Source organism: Pelobates fuscus, chromosome 6, assembly GCF_036172605.1.
Source record: "Pelobates fuscus isolate aPelFus1 chromosome 6, aPelFus1.pri, whole genome shotgun sequence".
Taxonomy (NCBI): domain Eukaryota; kingdom Metazoa; phylum Chordata; class Amphibia; order Anura; family Pelobatidae; genus Pelobates; species Pelobates fuscus.
The window spans coordinates 3,925,801-3,946,911 of NC_086322.1; the positions used below are offsets into that span (position 1 = coordinate 3,925,801).

Below are 21,111 nucleotides of genomic sequence, written 5' to 3' on the forward strand. Positions count from 1 at the left end.
TAATGGAGTCTGCTTCTAGCCCTGGATAATTGGATTACTTTCCTCTTTGTCTCCAGGATAGAGGCCTATGTAAAACCTGTCTAAACCGGTTTGCCATGCGGCTAGTAAGGGACAAAAGATACTTTACTAACTTTTGAACCCCTGGTCTGATCCATGCCATTTTTTAATATGTTGTTCCCCTGAATGGATTGATTGTGGATATGTAATTTTGTGTGAATGTGATGTATAGGTTTGAAGTTATAAATATTGTGTAAAAAGTATATTTTAAACTGTATGAATAATGGGATTATGTGTCACACTAAGGGGAGGGGATGTGTGGGAGGTAACATCTATGTTATTGGTTATTTTATGCCTCCCCCTGGGTGTGGCCTGTATGTGTACTCTAATAAAAGCCAGGCTGGATGTGCCAGTCCAGAGTTCCTGCTTAACCCTCAAAGCGATGTGTCGTCTCGCTCTTTGGGGGAATTGGATTGTATGCTGACTGCCAGGAGTGTAAGCGGATGGTATGCTTTTCCTGTTCAGCTGATTCCAGAGTTCGTGTGTTTCCAGTTCGGGAGTTGAAAGATTCGTACAGTTTGGAGTTCGGGAGAATTGGTGATTGCAGTAGCTGCTGGTCTATGGAAAAAGGGGATATCGCCTAAACTGGGTTTTATCCTCTTGTAAGTGAAACGGTCCGTTACAGGGTACTGTGACATAATTAGTGTAGGACCCACCGATATTGGGGTACTGTGACGTAATTAGTGTAGGATCCACCGATATTGGGGTACTGTAGGACCCACCGATATTGGGGTACTGTTACGTAATTAGTGTAGGATCCACCGATATTGGGGTACTGTAGGACCCACCGATATTGGGGTACTGTGATGTAATTAGTGTAGGACCCACTGATATTGGGGTACTGTGACGTCATTACATTCCCCCAATAACGAGACGACACTTCGTTCTGAGGTCAAGCAGAATTGACTGTACTGGCACATACAGCCTCTTTTATTCCCAATCCACAAACCTAGTACTGCCCACAGGGTTTTGAAATACAACCAATCAATTCGTACAATACACACAGACACTCCCACACAAAGTTCTCCCCTCTGCCTGTGATATGATTACTGAACTCAATGGGTAATATAATTATCACAGGCAGAGAAATACAATTTTTACAAAATATTAATAACTTCCAAAATATACATGCCATTCACATAAAACATTTTCAGAATCAGCATGCTTGAAATATACACATACTCAAAAATCAGGGCAATCGGTTCAGGGGTTAAAAAGTTAAGGGAAAGTCTTATTTGACCGACAGCAAGCACATTTTCATGCCCAAAAGAGTTCCATAGATTTGGGCTTTGCGGTTGGTCAATTTCACACAGAAAAATGCCCAGTCTAACAGTGCGTTCGAATTGTCGAATTGTCGAACGCACTTCGATTCCAGTCGAATCGTCGAAGTTCCTGAGAAGGTAACTGTCAGCGGTGTTCGTGCAAATGTGTAACCGATTTTGGCCGCGTTTGACTAAATTAAAATGGCCGCCGCCACGTGTTCGGTTTTCGAATGGCGGCCACTTCGACTACTTCGGCACTTCGACGGCATCTGAAGTGCCAATTTAAAAGTACAAATCCTTTTTCTGGGAGTTAAAGGGCCAGCAGCAGTACAACAAAAATCCATTATGCCCAAATCTGTTATTTCAAGGGCCAAACCTCCCAGGGACCATAATCACATGGCAAGAAACTGGCAAGTGCCACCAATATTGGGGCACTGTGATGTCATTAGTGTACGACCCACCAATATTGGGGCACTGTGATGTAATTGGTGTAGGACCCACCAATATTGGGGCACTGTGATGTAATTAGTGTAGGATCCACCAATATTGGGGCACTGTGATGTAATTAGTGTAGGACCCACCAATATTGGGGCACTGTGATGTAATTGGTGTAGGACCCACCCATATTGGGGCACTATGATGTAATTGGTGTAGGACCCACCAATATTGGGGCACTGTGATGTAATTAGTGTAGGACCCACCAATATTGGGGCACTGTGATGTAATTGGTGTAGGACCCACCAATATTGGGGCACTATGATGTAATTGGTGTAGGACCCACCAATATTGGGGCACTGTGATGTAATTAGTGTAGGACCCACCAATATTGGGGCACTGTGATGTAATTGGTGTAGGACCCACCCATATTGGGATACTGCGACGTGATTAGTGTAGGACCCATGTGACAAATCCCTGTAAGTTCCTTGTCCCTGTTATTTTCTCTGCATTCAGTAGATTTACCGAACAGCGTCCACCCTCTAGGCTCATTTAACTTAAAAGAAAACCAAAAAGTGCTCTCGCTGGAAAATGGCAGCCATCTTGTCTCCCGAAAGCAAGCAGCGGTACTTGGTCGTCCAGTGTCTGGAACTCTAAGTTGGTCACTTGACCCTGCGAACACACTGCTTCTGTTCTTACAAGCCAGGAGAGCGCTATTCATGGCATTGTTCGCACAAACCAGGCGAACAATCGCTACCTGTCAGCCAGGGGAGCTGTTCAAAGTGACCGACCACTACCACTTTTTCTCTGGAACTATTTTGGGCAGACACCACATAAGTGGTTGGTTAAAACTTTACCCTGGTGGCGATTTGGCTGTGTTCGTGGGATCTGAGTGATATTTGGATATGTTGGGGATATAATACTTATGGGGGTTCCTATGTGTGTTATGTGTATTTTGGGGTGTTTTGTTATTTTCGTTACCTGTAGTGCCTGGGAGATAATTAGTTTAAGCACAATACACTCCATTATCTCCCAGATACAGAGACGCCTGGGCATGTTTTACTATGTTTTTTCTGGAGACCCAATGCTGGGGTTCTGTGTATAAAAGTTGTCCGGAATAAAACATTCCTGTTGTACCCTTCATCAAGTCTTGACTGATGTTTGGGTATGCAAACGACAAATCAATTGATTGTTCTCACGACCTGCATGGATTTTGGGAAAGTACGAACTAGTGTACTGTGCGAATAGGCTATATTCAAGCCTCTAGCAGTTCAGGAGTGTGCGAACGAACGTACTATACGAAGTACAAGGGTTCGTTACAACCCACCTATATTGGGGTACTGTGAAGTAGTGGTGGGCTTAACACAATATGGCCATATAGTGGAACTGAATCCCCATATTAGTTTGCTGAGATAGGTGATTGCAAGTAGCCTTATAAAATTGAAAACAGTATTTATATGTGTGCGCTGTTCCCTAATCTGTATTGTCTCTCTGTCCAGTCTCACTGTCTCTCTGTCAGTCTCACTGTCTCTCTGTCAGTCTCACTGTCTCTCTGTCAGTCTCACTGTCTCTCTGTCCAGTCTCACTGTCTCTCTGTCCAGTCTCACTGTCTCTCTGTCCAGTCTCACTGTCAGTCTCTCAGTCTGTTGATTGGTCACTCTCTCTAACTATGTCCGTCTGTCAGTCAGTTTAACTCTTTTTCGCTCCCTTTCTGTATATAATTCTGTATTACTGTCTGTCAGTCATTTTGTCTTTGTCTGATTCTCTGTCTGTCTGAGCTTCATTTCTGACACTAGTCTTGTCGTAACATTGCAGAGCTCCATCGCTGTGCTGTGTTCTGCGCTCTGCAGTTGCGTGGAGAGGTATTTGACACGGAGATGGTTTTTGTGGATCGGACATCCACGGATATCTGCTTTGAGAATGCCATTGTATTGTAAGTATCTCCTTTGTGTTGGCCCTGATTCTCTCCCTGTAAGCTAGCAGTATTTTCCTAGTGCTGTGTGTTATATAGTGCTCGCTCTAGTCAGGAGAGTGTGATTTTCTACTAACATCTTATTAACTTTGGGTTCATGTAAGAATGATAAAGAATCGGATTTAAGAACAAGTAACAAATAGCTTCCTGAATCCATGTGCCTGTATGGGGAGGGCGTTCCTTCACAGCGCCCATCCCTGGTATAATGTGTATCTCTCTTCATGGGTTAGTGGATAGATATGGATGTGTAGTGGTGTACAATGTGTGTTTGTGTTATTGTTCTGTAGTGGTGTACAATGTGTGTTTGTGTTATTGTTCTGTAGTGGTGTGCAATGTGTGTTTGTGTTATTGTTCTGTAGTGGTGTACAATGTGTGTTTGTGTTACTGTTCTGTAGTGGTGTACAATGTGTGTTTGTGTTACTGTTCTGTAGTGGTGTACAATGTGTGTTTGTGTTACTGTTCTGTAGTGGTGTACAATGTGTGTTTGTGTTACTGTTCTGTAGTGGTGTACAATGTGTGTTTGTGTTATTGTTCTGTAGTGGTGTACAATGTGTGTTTGTGTTATTGTTCTGTAGTGGTGTACAATGTGTGTTTGTGATATATTTATGGAGTGCATTATATGTTTGTAATATTGGTGTTTTCTTGTCTTTCGTTGTGTCTGTGTTGTTTGTCACTGCAGCTCTGATGTGGACCCTGGGTTCAAGCTGCAGCTCCAGTTATACAGCTGTGCGGTGGATGATGATTTTTCTCTCTCTGGGACACCTCGGAAATTGTCCACAAAACTGAGCAGCTCCTTGGGGCGTTCGTCAGGTCGTAGAGTTCGTGCTGTGTTGGATGGAAGTCCTGTCAGTAATGGAGGTGGGAGCCCCGTCCTCCTTCCTGCACCCAGCATACCGTGAGTAATCGCTTCTACTGAGAGAATTTCATATGTCATGCTCCCAATTCCCATGACACAATAATCACATATAGAGCGTCCGTCTCTCATTGCACAATAATCACATATAGAGCATCCGTCTCTCATTACACAATAATCACATATAGAGCGTCCGTCTCTCATTACACAATAATCACATATAGAGCGTCCGTCTCTCATTACACAATAATCACATATAGAGCGTCCGTCTCTCATTACACAATAATCACATATAGAGCGTCTGTCTCTCATTGCACAATAATCACATATAGAGCGTCCGTCTCTCATTGCACAATAATCACATATAGAGCGTCCGTCTCTCATTACACAATACTCACATATAGAGCGTCCGTCTCTCATTACACAATAATCACATATAGAGCGTCCGTCTCTCATTACACAATAATCACATATAGAGCGTCCTTCTCTCATTACACAATACTCACATATAGAGCGTCCGTCTCCCATTGCACAATAATCACATATAGAGCGTCCGTCTCCCATTACACAATAATCACATGTAGAGCGTCCGTCTCTCATTACACAATAATACACATATAGAGGGTGTGACAGATCCATCTGTATAGACTTATATTGCTGGTTCGTCTGTTTGCCTTAATTTCGCTGGATTTCCTGTCCGTATGCCCCTGTTCGTGTGTTTCTCCAAATACCGATTGAAACTACCGAACGACGGCCACCCAGGAGAGGAGTGTGCTGCTGGTAAACCTATTGGCCCCAATTAGAACGTTGCGGTTAACCGCACACACCTCTCCATTCCATTCGTACGGGTGGTCGTCGTTCGTATGCCGACCACGAGGCGGCGGCCATTTTGGGACACGAGGAGAATCAACTGTGTTCGGTGCAAATCCTATGGAACTAAAAACGGACACTTTATCTACCGAACACTGCTGGAAGTTGCCGCCCGCCTTCTATTTCGTCGAGGCATACAAACACCGGTCAGTTCGGGAGTTTCTAACATTCGTATGGACTTTACCCACATAGCCGTCCCATGGAGTCATTCGTATACCGAAAGACTTGTGAAAGATTTTGACTCCATGGCGATTGAACTAGGTACATCGGATCTGAGCGCTATTCGGTAGAAATATGCACTCAGATCCAGGCTATCTGGGGATACGTTACACGAACCATATGCATTCAGTATTTCTTCAGTTATGTATTTTATTGTATTTTTCCTATTGTATTTTAAAATGGGGATTGTCTCTATCCTGGGAGATAATTAGGTTTCTCCCTAATTATCTCCGGGATAGAGAAGAAGGATTTATGGGTAAGATGGGAAGGGCTTATATTGAAGCCACTGCGATTGGCTACTGTCCAATATGTTTTACAGTCTTCCACAAAGTCCCCTAGGGGAGTGTCCACCTTGTGGAGACCCGCATAAATACCGGGCAGGTAGCCCCCATTAAACACATTCCTGTTTGACCTCTAAAACAGAGCTTGGTCTCGTTTGTGGAGGGATTTATTATTGGGACAGTACTTTAGTTATTTCTAGCTGTGGAAGGAGTTTGACTAAATTGCTGATCGGGAGTTGCCGCGTTCGTATGCTCTGTTCTGGAGTTTGACGATCGGCTGGATTAAAACTGCATTTCTGGAGAAGGGGATTATTCACTAAACGGAGGCTTTATCTACCTGGCGGTGAGTGTCGTAACAGAGGGTGTGGCGGAACCGCTGCCTGTCTGTTAATTGCACTCTGTCATATTGTTTGTGATTCCCCATCCATTCGTGTATTGTGCCCACTCCCCATTCAGGAGTGCTTCTGTGACGGTACCATCCGTTACTCCGTCAAGCATTCCCTACTTCCCATAAAATAAAATCACCAAGTAATCCACAGAGTAATAAATCGCTGGTATCGCCGAATAATCCACACATGAGCCAAGGCTTAATGCTGGAACAAGACTTTACTGGAAGTAACAACAACAGGTATTCAAGCTACAGTTTCTTTTATGCCCTGCTCCCATGCAGGGGAGGGACACACATGTTATCTACAGTAGCCAATAAAACAGGTTACAGCCCACACAAAATTCTCCCCTCTGCCTGAGATTCAATTATCTTATACAATAGAAGATGCAATTATCACAGGCAGGAAAAAAATACAGTTTTTACAGCATATTCATAACTTCTCAAATATACATCACATTCACATAAAAAATATATATTCACAATCAATCCATTCAGAGGAACAACATATCAAAAAATGGCATGAATCAGACCAGGGGTTCAGAAGTTAGTAAAGTATCTTTTGGGGCCTGGCTGGCAGCATGGCTATCTGGCCCAAACCGGTTTTAGAGAGCCCTCTATCCTGGAGACAATGGGGAAAATAATCCAATTATATCCAGGGATAGAGGCAGACTCCATTATTATTATTATTATTATTATTATTATTATTGCCATTTATATAGCGCCAACAGATTCCGTAGCGCTTTACAATATTTTGAGGGGGGGGGATGTAACAATAAATAAGACAATTACAAGAAAACTTACAGGAATAATAGGTTGAAGAGGACCCTGCTCAAATGAGCTTACAGTCTATAGGAGGTGGGGTATTAGAAACATTAGGATAGAGCACGTTACCAGTAAAACACAAAAGGATACAAAAATACATAACTCCTATCATACTGAATTGAACGGGCCAAATCTCCCAGGGTCCATAGTCACAGGGCAAGAGGCGGGCAAGCAGTCCTCTCCAGGCACAAGTGGCAAAAGGCTCTTCTTCACAGTAATAAATCCATGAATAAAGTAGCAGGGAGGGAAAGTACCGAATGAATGGAGGGTGATTCTTCACAGCTTCCACAAAGGGAATTCATTCACCTCCCAAACGGGGGCCACCCCGATAACTCATGTAGAATGTTAGGTTAGAACGGTCAAACCTCAAGGGAAACAATGAGTGCTTCCCTGGGTGCCCGCCATTCATACAGACGAACACCAGCCAGGGGGGCATTCGTGGATTGTTTTCCGACTTGTTTGTCTCCCGAACGAGGACCTCCCCAGTGCACCATTAGAATGTTTGCGCAAATCAATAAGAACGTTATCACTCGCAACATAAGTGTGAAACCGCAAGGGAAGTAATTAATGATTGCTTCCCTGGGTGGCCGCCATTACATATAGGTGAACGGCACTCATGGGGAGCATTCGTATCTCGAAAGGAGATGCTTCCCCTGTCTGGTTTCCACACAGGGACCCAGCGAACGGAGGCAGTACATGACAGGGGGCGTGTGAGGGTCCCTGAGGATGGTGTGGACACTTCTGGGGCACTGGTGAGGTTGGCAGGCTTTGCGGTGCCCGCTGGAACTAAGAGACTATATCTTTTCCCTCGGGTGGGTATTTCTGTGCCTGGGAGACAAAGGGACTTTTTCCTGCACTTGGTCTCCCAGGTACAGAGGCTCATGGGATGAAGACCCACTCTGTCCCCGGATGTTGGAAACCCTGTGGTTGAGTGGGGGGCTTATGGCGACAAAGGGACAAAGCCCTTTCCCGCGTTAGTTTCGGGGAGGGGGAGGACCCTGGGAGGGGACATTGTATGCTGTGTGTTACACCCCTTGCATGGGGTTATGCTTAAAATATGTGTGTGGCCAATAACATTGTATTGTACCTCTAGGACTGTGTCCAGTTACTGGGGGCAATGTGTCTCTTTATTTCCTAAATGGGTCCTGACCGGCTGAGGGAAGGGAATTAACAGAGGCAACCAGCCGGGTTACGCTGGATCCGCTAAAGAGCCACAATAATCACATATAGAGGCTCTGTCTCACATTACACAATAATCACATATAGAGCGTCTTTCTCCCATTACAAAATAAACACATATAGAGTGTGGGCACAAATTCTGGCAGTGAGGCATCGTGAGGGCACATGGAATTTCATGGGGCATGGGCCCATGGCATGGGGCCACAGGTCATGGCATGGAGTGGTCACAGGGCTTGGCAGGGGAGCATTGGTATGGTGGCATTGCATGGGCACAAGGCATGGCAGGGAAGCATTGCATTGGGTGTGGGTACAGGGCATGGCATGGAGGTCTGGTGTGGGCACAGGGTGTGGCAAGAGAGCATTGCATGGGGCATGGGCACAAGGCATGACAGGGAGAATTGCATTGGGTGCAGGCACAGGGCATGGCATGGATGCCTGGCATGGGCACAGGGCATGGCAGGGGAGTTTTGCAATGTGAATGGGCACAGGGCATGAGATAGAGGCCAGGCATGGGGTGTGTGCACAGGTCATGGCAGGGAGGCCTGATGTGGGCACAGGGTATGGCATAAGTCTTTATGGCACCATTTCCCAATTTACACAGCATGTGAGCTGGAACGTAATTCTCTGTGTTTAGGCAGAACCCATCCGATGGTTTTGTGTAACTGTGACATAGAGCACCCGCCGGTACCCGATACCAGATGGTTCCACTAACTGTGACATAGAACACCCGCCGGTACCCAATACCAGATGGTTCCACTAACTGTGACATAGAACACCCGCCGTTGCCCAATACCAGATGGTTCCACAATCTATGACATAGAGCACCCGCCGGTACCCAATACCAGATGGTTCCACTAACTGTGACATAGAGCACTCGACGGTACCCAATACCAGATGGTTCCACTAACTGTGACATAGAGCACCTGCTGGTACCCAATACCAGATGGTTCCACTAACTGTGACATAGAACACCCGCTGTTGCCCAATACCAGATGGTTCCACAAACTATGACATAGAGCACCCGCTGGTACCCAATACCAGATGGTTCCACTAACTATGACATAGAACAACCGCCGTTGCCCAATACCAGATGGTTCCACTGTAGCGGCACCCCGGTGTAGTAGGGGTTTACGCCGCTGAGAAGGTGTCCTTTCCCCCAGGATGAAGTCAGTTATAACGAAACACGTTCCGAGAGAATACGAATCAGCATTATAAATATCCCCTCTGTAGCGGAGTAGAGGTATGATCCAAGGTAGCTCCGCTGGTAGACAGGAACAGCAATCCAAGACAGGTATCAAACGGGTAGCGTAGTTACATTCCCTTCCCTCCAAGAACTAGACGACACATAGCTTGGAGGTCAACTGCCAGCTTTATTCACACAATTTCTTTTATGGCTTTCTCCCATGCAAGGGAGGTAACTCAAAACAACCAATCACCTCACAATCCCCTCCCCTCCCTCTCCTCCCCTTAGATTAGCAGGTAAATTAATTAGTGGGAACCGAGTTTTCCCCAGTTTCTGAATGTCCCCTAAATACGGGGGGGTACGATGATAAATGAGGGGTCCCCTGGTAGGTCTGCTCTGGGTGAGTAACATATTCAAATTTCACCCAGATCAGACCAGGGGTTCGGGAGTTACAGATATTTAAAGATTTGACCGACTGCAGGGACACAGTAGCCGAAAACAGCTCCATAGATTCTGGCCCTGTAGTCGGTCTACTTCACTGAATAAAAAGTGCCGAACAGCTCAGCCATCCGACCCCAATCTTTGGTTCGGATGAATCCCCTAGACTGGGGAATGCAAACTACCGAACGGCGGGCCGTTCGGTAGTTTGGATCATACGGTTTGGTGATCCTGGAGGTCTGAGCGGTGTCTGGGTAGTCGAGCGTCCGATTTTAGTTCCAGACGCTCGACGACCAAACACCGCTGTTCGGCAGTTAAGATGGCCGCCGCCACGTGGAGATTAGGCGAACGGCGGCCACCCACGACCCAATTAACGATATATGCAACATTGTTTCTCTCTGAACAGGAGACACACGACCACAGCAGGGTGGTCTGGCATTCGGTACTTTTAATCGGTTCCAGAACCGGGTAAGTATATCTGGCTCGGGGACCGATTACATTAACATGCTGGTACAACATACATTATATGCATAGATATATAGAGCTAAGGACAACTACATTGTAAATAAGAGTCTCTGGTGGCTGCTTCTGCCACAATGCTCCCCCAGAACCAAGCCAGCATACACAGTCTGATCCCAACGGATCGGCTTGGGGATGTCTGGAGGAGTACCCACAGATCACTTGTCTAGTTCCGTTTGTCGGGATAACCCGTCAGCATTTCCATTGAGCTTCCCCGGGCGATATTGGATATTGAAATCAAAGGGCTGAAGCGCTAAGCTCCAGCGCAGCAGTCTGGCATTGTCTCCTGACACCCGGTTCAGCCAGACCAACGGGTTGTGATCTGTGAGCAGGGAAAATGTTTGTCCATACAAATAGGGCTGGAGTTTCTTGAGGGCCCACACCACGGCAAGGCATTCCTTTTCGATGGCGGCGTAGCTTACTTCTCTGGGTAAAAGTTTTCGGCTGAGGTAAGCTACTGGGTGTTCACCGCCATCGGCTCCGATCTGGCTCAGTACTGCTCCCAATCCGAACATTGAAGCGTCTGTATGGACGAGAAAGCGTTTAGTCGGATCGGGAGCAGCCAACACAGGGGCATTAACAAGGGCATTTTTTAGGAGTTGGAAGGCCTGTTCACACTCTGGGGCCCATACTACTAATTTGGGAAGGTTCTTGCGGGTTAAGTCGGTAAGGGGCTTGGCTAGGGCGCTGTAGTTAGGTACAAACTTTCGGTAATATCCTGCCGTCCCCAAAAAGGCTAGTACCTGGGTTTTAGTGCGGGGTGTTGGCCATTTAGCTACGGCCTCTATTTTGGCTGGTTCGGGTTTTTGGTGGCCGCTGCCTACTCGGTGTCCGAGGTATTGGACCTCGGCCATCCCTATATGGCATTTACTGGGCTTGAGGGTCAGTCCGGCTTCCCGGATGCGGTCTAGTACTGCTCCGATATGGTCTAGATGATCGGCCCAGGAGTAACTAAAGATGGCTATGTCGTCTAGATAGGCGCAAGCGTACTCCTGAAACCCGTCCAATAGTCGGTCCACCATCCTCTGGAAGGTGGCCGGGGCGTTCTTCATCCCAAATGGCATGACCCGGAATTGGTACAGGCCAAATGGGGTGACGAAGGCCGACTTGGGAATAGCGTCCTCGGCTAGAGGGATTTGCCAATATCCCTTACAAAGATCAATTGTGGTTAAGTATTTCCCCCTAGCCATTTTGTCTAATAGCTCGTCTATCCGGGGCATGGGATAGGCATCGGATATGGTTTTATCATTGAGCCTTCGGAAATCTACACAGAAGCGGGTAGTTCCATCCCGCTTCGGCACGAGTACTACGGGGGATGCCCAGGGGCTATCGGAATGCTCAATTACCCCTAACTGCAACATTTCCTTCAGTTCCTTGTACATGTTCCCCCTCACTGCTTCGGGAATGCGGTAGGGCGGTTGAAGGAGTGGGATCGGATCTAGGGTTTCTACTCGATGGGTAGCTAACGGGGTATATCCCGGGAGATTGGAAAAAGTGGCTCCTTTTTCCCTAATTAAACTTTGGGCCTGAGCTTTTTCCTGGGGATTCAAGCGGTCTCCTAGTTGTACGGCTGCGAGATCCTCTTGTAGCGTTCCTCGGGCTAGCATGTCAGGGAGGGGTAGGTTATCGGTGTCCTCTGCAGCCGAGGCGCAGATGGCGGATACTTCCTCCGTGCGCTCGTGGTAGGGCTTCAGCATGTTCACATGGAACATGCGTCTGTCTCCGGTCCCGGCGCAGGGGCCGATTATATAGGTGGTATCGCAGACCTGCTCTACCACCTTGAATGGGCCCCGCCAGGAAGCCTGCAGCTTGTCAGTAGGGACGGGGCGTAGGACTAGTACTTTCTGGCCGACCTGAAATCTGCGGTCCCTGGCTCCCTTATCATACCATTGGCGCTGGCGTGTCTGGGCCGCCTGGAGGTTGTTGCGCACAGCCCGGGTCAATTCCTCCAGGCGGTTCCGAAACTCCAACACATAGGGTACGATAGGGGTGCCGTCAATGGTCGTTCCCCCCTCCCAGTGTTCCCTTATTAGGTCTAGGGGTCCCCTTACCCTCCTTCCGAACAACAGTTCGAAGGGAGAGAACCCAGTGGACTCTTGGGGCACCTCTCGGTAGGCGAACAGGAGATGGGGTAAGAACCGCTCCCAGTTCTTCTGGGTGGCTACGAACGTGCGGATCATTTGTTTTAAGGTCCCATTAAACCGTTCGCAGAGGCCATTGGACTGGGGGTGGTATGGGGAATTAAGGATAGCTCGGACCCCGCATACTTTCCAAAGCTGTTGCGTGACCTCGGCCGTGAATTGGGTACCCTGATCCGAAATGATCTCCCGGGGGATCCCCATACGGGTAAATATACGCATGAGGGCGTCTACTATGGTCTCGGCGTGTACATTCGTCAGGGCTACTGCTTCGGGGTATCTAGTGGCATAGTCTACCACGGTCAATATGTATTTCTTGCCAGACGGGCTTTTTTGTCTCAGCGGTCCGATAATGTCTACCGCTACCCGGCTAAAGGGTTCTTCAATTATGGGCAGGGTGTGTAGTTTGGCCTTGTATCGGTCCCCCCGTTTTCCCACTCTCTGACAGGTATCACAGGTATTACAGTACTGCTTAATATCCTGTGATATCCCTGGCCAGAAGAAGTTCTGTAGCAGCCGATGTTTGGTTCGGCTGATCCCTAGGTGTCCGGACATGGGAATGTCGTGGGCGATCCGCATTAACTCTTGTCGATACTTTCGAGGCACAATTAACTGTTTAATGGGTACAGGAATTGACCCGGCTACTACCTTTTCTGCATACCGGTATAATAACCCCTTATCCCAAGCATATCTCTCCCCCTCTCTGCCAGTCTGGTTTTTATCTATCCTGTCCTTGTAAACCTGTAGGGACGGGTCCAGGGCGACCTCGCTACCAAATTCTAATGGGGCAGCCCAGGGTAATACAGTGTGATCAGGGGGTTTCGTGCTTACCTGAGCCTCAGAGTCAAGGTGTGGTGCCGTGGTGCGAGCCTGTTGACGGGTGACGACCGGGTAAGCTTCCTGTGGAGGAGGCCGGGTAACAAAAGCGGAAGTTAGCTCCCCCAAATCGTTCCCCAAAATCACATCGGCAGGTAGATCCTGCATCATCCCCACTTCAATTTGTCCTGCCCCCGCTCCCCAGTCCAAATGTAGTTTAGCAGTGGGTACCTTGTAGATAGCTCCCCCTGCCACTCGAACTGCAATACATTCTCCCGTGAGATGGTTCGGGGCCACTAAATGGTTCCGTACCAGCGTGATGGTGGCCCCAGAATCTCTTAACCCCTCCAGCCGCTTGCCCTCCACATGGACCACTTGCCGGTGGCCCTGGCGGTTGTCTGAGGCCGCCTGGACCGGGTTTACCTCATGGAGGGTGCCCAAGGGTTCTTCTATTTGGGTAGAGGTGAAAGGTTGAGCCCAGGTCCTGCCCTGATAGCAGTGTACTGCGGCTCGGGGGGTGGTTGGTGGTCGTTGAGGGGTCCAGGCCGGTCGGGCCCGGTTTTGGGGACAGTCTCGTTGCATGTGACCCAGCTGGTTACATGCATGGCACCGGATAGATGCCCGGTTGTTGTACCGGGGGGGTTGGGACTGGTAGGTTCCCCCTGGTCGGGGCGGATTTACTGGGGTAAGCTGGGGAACAGCTGGCGTAGATTGCGCTCTACTGGATACATGCTGTTCCCGCCGGGCGTCCTGATGCTCATCTGCTAGTTGAGCGGCCTCGTGCAGAGTACGGGGCTTACGTTCTCTTACCCAGATCTGTAGCTGTGGAGACAAACGTTCGTAGAACTGTTCCAGCATCATCAACTGCTTGATCTCTTGGGCCGTGACGGCTTTGGCTGCCTCCAGCCACCCGTTAGCTGCCCGTTGTAGGCGGTGAGCAAATTCTGCATGTGAGTCTTTTCCTGATTTGGGTAAGTTCCGGAACTGTGTTCGGTATGCTTCAGGTGTAATGGCATACCGTGCGAGCAAGGTTTGTTTTACCTTCTGATAGTCTCGGATATCCTCTGCCGGCATAGCTCGGTAGGCATCTGCTGCGCGGCCGGATAAGTTACCCGCTAGCACTCGTACTTGTTCTTCAGTGCTAATGGCATGCAGCTGGCACAAAAGTTCAAAGTTCTGTAAATAGCCATCAATGTCCCCCTCGGTATCATTAAATGCTTTGAATACCTGGTACGGTATTTTTGCTTTCGCTGGCGGGGTGGGGGCAGACGTTGCGCTTCCCTGCGCTGATCGCTGCATAAAGAGGGCCTGTACATCGTTGTACACCTGGTCTGCTTTCTGCGCTGCCATGGCTGGTGAGAATAGAGCCATCCTGGCCCTATATTCTCTGGTAAACTCAGTTTCTTCCCCCTCCCTTGGAGGTGCTGCAGCAGCTGCGACTCTGTCTCCTTCCATGAGTTCTGCGATTAGGATAGCCTTTGTTTTGTTGCTTGCTATCCTCCCTCTCGCTTCCAGTAACTCTTTTAGCGTGTCCCGTTTCAAGAGGGTATAATCTGTTTCCATTCAGTCCTTTTTAATTCCTGCTGAATGCCTCTTGCTGTGTAGTACGATCCCGTCGCTTGCCACCAATTGTAGCGGAGTAGAGGTATGATCCAAGGTAGCTCCGCTGGTAGACAGGAACAGCAATCCAAGACAGGTATCAAACGGGTAGCGTAGTTACATTCCCTTCCCTCCAAGAACTAGACGACACATAGCTTGGAGGTCAACTGCCAGCTTTATTCACACAATTTCTTTTATGGCTTTCTCCCATGCAAGGGAGGTAACTCAAAACAACCAATCACCTCACAATCCCCTCCCCTCCCTCTCCTCCCCTTAGATTAGCAGGTAAATTAATTAGTGGGAACCGAGTTTTCCCCAGTTTCTGAATGTCCCCTAAATACGGGGGGGTACGATGATAAATGAGGGGTCCCCTGGTAGGTCTGCTCTGGGTGAGTAACATATTCAAATTTCACCCAGATCAGACCAGGGGTTCGGGAGTTACAGATATTTAAAGATTTGACCGACTGCAGGGACACAGTAGCCGAGAACAGCTCCATAGATTCTGGCCCTGTAGTCGGTCTACTTCACTGAATAAAAAGTGCCGAACAGCTCAGCCATCCGACCCCAATCTTTGGTTCGGATGAATCCCCTAGACTGGGGAATGCAAACTACCGAACGGCGGGCCGTTCGGTAGTTTGGATCATACGGTTTGGTGATCCTGGAGGTCTGAGCGGTGTCTGGGTAGTCGAGCGTCCGATTTTAGTTCCAGACGCTCGACGACCAAACACCGCTGTTCGGCAGTTAAGATGGCCGCCGCCACGTGGAGATTAGGCGAACGGCGGCCACCCACGACCCAATTAACGATATATGCAACATTGTTTCTCTCTGAACAGGAGACACACGACCACAGCAGGGTGGTCTGGCATTCGGTACTTTTAATCGGTTCCCGAACCGGGTAAGTATATCTGGCTCGGGGACCGATTACATTAACATGCTGGTACAACATACATTATATGCATAGATATATAGAGCTAAGGACAACTACATTGTAAATAAGAGTCTCTGGTGGCTGCTTCTGCCACACCCTCCAAGCACGAGACGAGACTCTGTGTTGAGGGTCAAAAGTAGGAATAATCTTTATTCTGCAGCTCGGGCTTTTATGCCGTACAACAACTCCTCCCCGTATCCGGAGGAGATAATACATTTACAGTGGGAATCCCTCCCACTGTACCGTGCAGAATATTTAACAGTTATTTATAAGTTTAATAACATACACAAAATGCAACGGAAATACAATGTACTACGTGTATCAGAGAACGGAGCTCTAGGGGAACAATATACGTGAAAATCCCCTAAATCGGTTGGGCCGTTCACTAGATACACGTTTGCACAATTTACTCTGGAACCACATAACATAAACGAGAACTTTCTCGTGGATATAGTGTCTCTAGTTCGGTACTCTGGATCTGTCGAACAGCATGAGCGTAAGTTACCGGTAAGGTGGAGATTCATCGTGTGGAAAGTTCGTGAGGTTCGGTCATTAGTTTGTGCGGTCAAAATGGCCGCGACTCATTGTTCTCCCCACGTGGCTGCGTATACCGAACAGATCCAGAGCAGTCCACGATAATCCCGGTACAAACAGGCAATTCTCCGAGATGGTATCTGTTACTCCCAAAAGGGGTCTGTCACATCCACAAACTTTGAAAGAGCACCTGCGGTAACCAAATACCAGATGATAACCAGGGCAGAGCTGGTACTCGCTTCGTACATTCGTTGTGGCTGGTATGATTTGCACTTACTGCTGTCCTGCATTCGCCTCTTGTAAACTGCTTCATCCAACTAATCATTTACTGGATTTTCTCCTCATTTTGTGTCAGGGGTCCCAAGTTCCAGCTCCTGGCGGACACACAACTGACTCTGGCACACGTACAAGATGGATTCCGAACACATGACCTGACAATAAATAGTACAGGTAAGAGCAGGAAGCTGGGGGAACAATGTGTGGGGGGTCTGAAGGAGAAAATGTAAACTATGTAACATCTAATGAGAAAAAAGGTGGCAGTACATACTCTATATCACATGAGAACAAAAGATAATAGTAACTGCTCTATATCACATGGGGACAGGAGGTAACAGTAAATACTCTATACCACATGGGGACAGGAGGTAGCAGTAAATACTCTATACCACATGGGGACAGGAGGTAACAGTAAATACTCTATACCACATGGGGACAGGAGGTAGCAGTAAATACTCTATACCACATGGGGACAGGAGGTAGCAGTAAATACTCTATACCACATGGGGACAGGAGGTAACAGTAAATACTCTATACCACATCGGGACAGGAGGTAGCAGTAACTGCTCTATATCACATGGGGACAACAGGTAGCAGTAAATACTCTATACCACATGGGGACAGGAGGTAACAGTAAATACTCTATACCACATGGGGACAGGAGGTAGCAGTAAATACTCTATATCACATGGGGACAACAGGTAGCAGTAAATACTCTATACCACATGGGGACAGGAGGTAGCAGTAAATACTCTATATCACATGGGGACCGGAGGTAACAGTAAATACTCTATACCACATGGGGACAGCAGGTAGCAGTAAATACTCTATACCACATGGGGACAGCAGGTAGCAGTAAATACTCTATACCACATGGGGACAGCAGGTAGCAGTAAATACTCTATACCACATGGGGACAGGAGGTAACAGTAAATACTCTATACCACATGGGGACAGCAGGTAGCAGTAAATACTCTATACCACATGGGGACAGCAGGTAGCAGTAAATACTCTATACCACATGGGGACAGGAGGTAGCAGTAACTGCTCTATACCACATGGGGACAGGAGGTAACAGTAAATACTCTATACCACATGGGGACAGCAGGTAGCAGTAAATACTCTATACCACATGGGGACAGGAGGTAGCAGTAAATACTCTATACCACATGGGGACAGGAGGTAGCAGTAAATACTCTATACCACATGGGGACAGGAGGTAGCAGTAAATACTCTATACCACATGGGGACAGCAGGTAGCAGTAAATACTCTATACCACATGCGGACAGGAGGTAGCAGTAAATACTCTATATCACATGGGGACAGGAGGTAACAGTAAATACTCTATACCACATGGGGACAGGAGGTAGCAGTAAATACTCTATACCACATGGGGACAGGAGGTAGCAGTAAATACTCTATACCACATGGGGACAGGAGGTAGCAGTAAATACTCTATATCACATGGGGACAGGAGGTAGCAGTAAATACTCTATACCACATGGGGACAGGAGGTAGCAGTAAATACTCTATATCACATGGGGACAGGAGGTAACAGTAAATACTCTATACCACATGGGGACAGCAGGTAGCAGTAAATACTCTATACCACATGGGGACAGGAGGTAGCAGTAAATACTCTATATCACATGGGGACAACAGGTAGCAGTAAATACTCTATACCACATGGGGACAGGAGGTAGCAGTAAATACTCTATACCACATGGGGACAGCAGGTAGCAGTAAATACTCTATACCACATGGGGACAGGAGGTAGCAGTAAATACTCTATATCACATGGGGACAGGAGGTAGCAGTAAATACTCTATACCACATGGGGACAGCAGGTAGCAGTAAATACTCTATACCACATGGGGACAGGAGGTAGCAGTAAATACTCGATACCACATGGGGACAGCAGGTAGCAGTAAATACTCTATACCACATGGGGACAGGAGGTAGCAGTAAATACTCTATATCACATGGGGACAGGAGGTAGCAGTAAATACTCTATATCACATGGGGACAGGAGGTAACAGTAAATACTCTATACCACATGGGGACAGGAGGTAACAGTAAATACTCTATACCACATGGGGACAGGAGGTAGCAGTAAATACTCTATACCACATGGGGACAGCAGGTAGCAGTAAATACTCTATACCACATGGGGACAGGAGGTAGCAGTAAATACTCTATACCACATGGGGACAGCAGGTAGCAGTAAATACTCTATACCACATGGGGACAGGAGGTAGCAGTAAATACTCGATACCACATGGGGACAGCAGGTAGCAGTAAATACTCTATACCACATGGGGACAGGAGGTAGCAGTAAATACTCTATATCACATGGGGACAGGAGGTAGCAGTAAATACTCTATATCACATGGGGACAGGAGGTAACAGTAAATACTCTATACCACATGGGGACAGGAGGTAACAGTAAATACTCTATACCACATGGGGACAGGAGGTAGCAGTAAATACTCTATACCACATGGGGACAGCAGGTAGCAGTAAATACTCTATACCACATGGGGACAGGAGGTAGCAGTAAATACTCTATACCACATGGGGACAACAGGTAGCAGTAAATACTCTATACCACATGGGGACAGGAGGTAGCAGTAAATACTCTATACCACATGGGGACAGCAGGTAGCAGTAAATACTCTATACCACATGGGGACAGCAGGTAGCAGTAAATACTCTATACCACATGGGGACAGGAGGTAGCAGTAAATACTCTATATCACATGGGGACAGGAGGTAGCAGTAAATACTCTATATCACATGGGGACAGGAGGTAGCAGTAAATACTCTATATCACATGGGGACAGGAGGTAGCAGTAAATACTCTATATCACATGGGGACAGGAGGTAACAGTAAATACTCTATACCACATGGGGACAGCAGGTAGCAGTAAATACTCTATACCACATGGGGACAGGAGGTAGCAGTAAATACTCTATACCACATGGGGACAGGAGGTAACAGTAAATACTCTATACCACATGGGGACAGGAGGTAGCAGTAAATACTCTATATCACATGGGGACAGGAGGTAGCAGTAAATACTCTATACCACATGGGGACAGGAGGTAGCAGTAAATACTCTATATCACATGGGGACAGGAGGTAGCAGTAAATACTCTATACCACATGGGGACAGGAGGTAGCAGTAAATACTCTATATCACATGGGGACAGGAGGTAACAGTAAATACTCTATACCACATGGGGACAGGAGGTAGCAGTAAATACTCTATATCACATGGGGACAGGAGGTAGCAGTAAATACTCTATATCACATGGGGACAGGAGGTAGCAGTAAATACTCTATATCACATGGGGACAGGAGGTAGCAGTAAATACTCTATATCACATGGGGACAGGAGGTAACAGTAAATACTCTATACCACATGGGGACAGCAGGTAGCAGTAAATACTCTATACCACATGGGGACAGGAGGTAGCAGTAAATACTCTATACCACATGGGGACAGGAGGTAACAGTAAATACTCTATACCACATGGGGACAGGAGGTAGCAGTAAATACTCTATATCACATGGGGACAGGAGGTAGCAGTAAATACTCTATACCACATGGGGACAGGAGGTAGCAGTAAATACTCTATATCACATGGGGACAGGAGGTAGCAGTAAATACTCTATACCACATGGGGACAGGAGGTAGCAGTAAATACTCTATATCACATGGGGACAGGAGGTAACAGTAAATACTCTATACCACATGGGGACAGGAGGTAGCAGTAAATACTCTATATCACATGGGGACAGGAGGTAACAGTAAATACTCTATACCACATGGGGACAGGAGGTAGCAGTAAATACTCTATATCACATGGGGACAGGAGGTAGCAGTAAATACTCTATACCACATGGGGACAGGAGGTAGCAGTAAATACTCTATATCACATGGGGACAGGAGGTAGCAGTAAATACTCTATACCACATGGGGACAGGAGGTAGCAGTAAATACTCTATATCACATGGGGACAGGAGGTAGCAGTAAATACTCTATACCACATGGGGACAGGAGGTAGCAGTAAATACTCTATACCACATGGGGACAGCAGGTAGCAGTAAATACTCTATACCACATGGGGACAGGAGGTAACAGTAAATACTCTATACCACATGGGGACAGCAGGTAGCAGTAAATACTCTATACCACATGGGGACTCTGCACATCATTTCCAATCCATTCTCCAACTTCTCGACACCATCTGTCCTTCATATACACATGCATTCTTTTATCTCTTACAAATGAAAAACAAACCAGTTTTCTTATAATCTGACCTGCCGTTCTTCAC

General features: G+C 47.3%; 1 protein-coding gene across 3 annotated transcripts in view; it reads left to right on the plus strand.

Moving 5' to 3' along the window:
* The window catches only part of RTKN (rhotekin), a 179,467-nt gene that overhangs the window by 101,129 nt on the left and 57,227 nt on the right, over window positions 1-21,111 (plus strand). For all 3 annotated transcript variants that reach the window (XM_063457516.1, XM_063457515.1, XM_063457517.1), the window contains exons 5-7: window positions 3,570-3,687; window positions 4,406-4,621; window positions 16,849-16,943. In XM_063457516.1, the coding sequence (XP_063313586.1) occupies window positions 3,570-3,687; window positions 4,406-4,621; window positions 16,849-16,943 (429 nt within the window). The remainder of the gene's footprint in view (window positions 1-3,569; window positions 3,688-4,405; window positions 4,622-16,848; window positions 16,944-21,111) is intronic.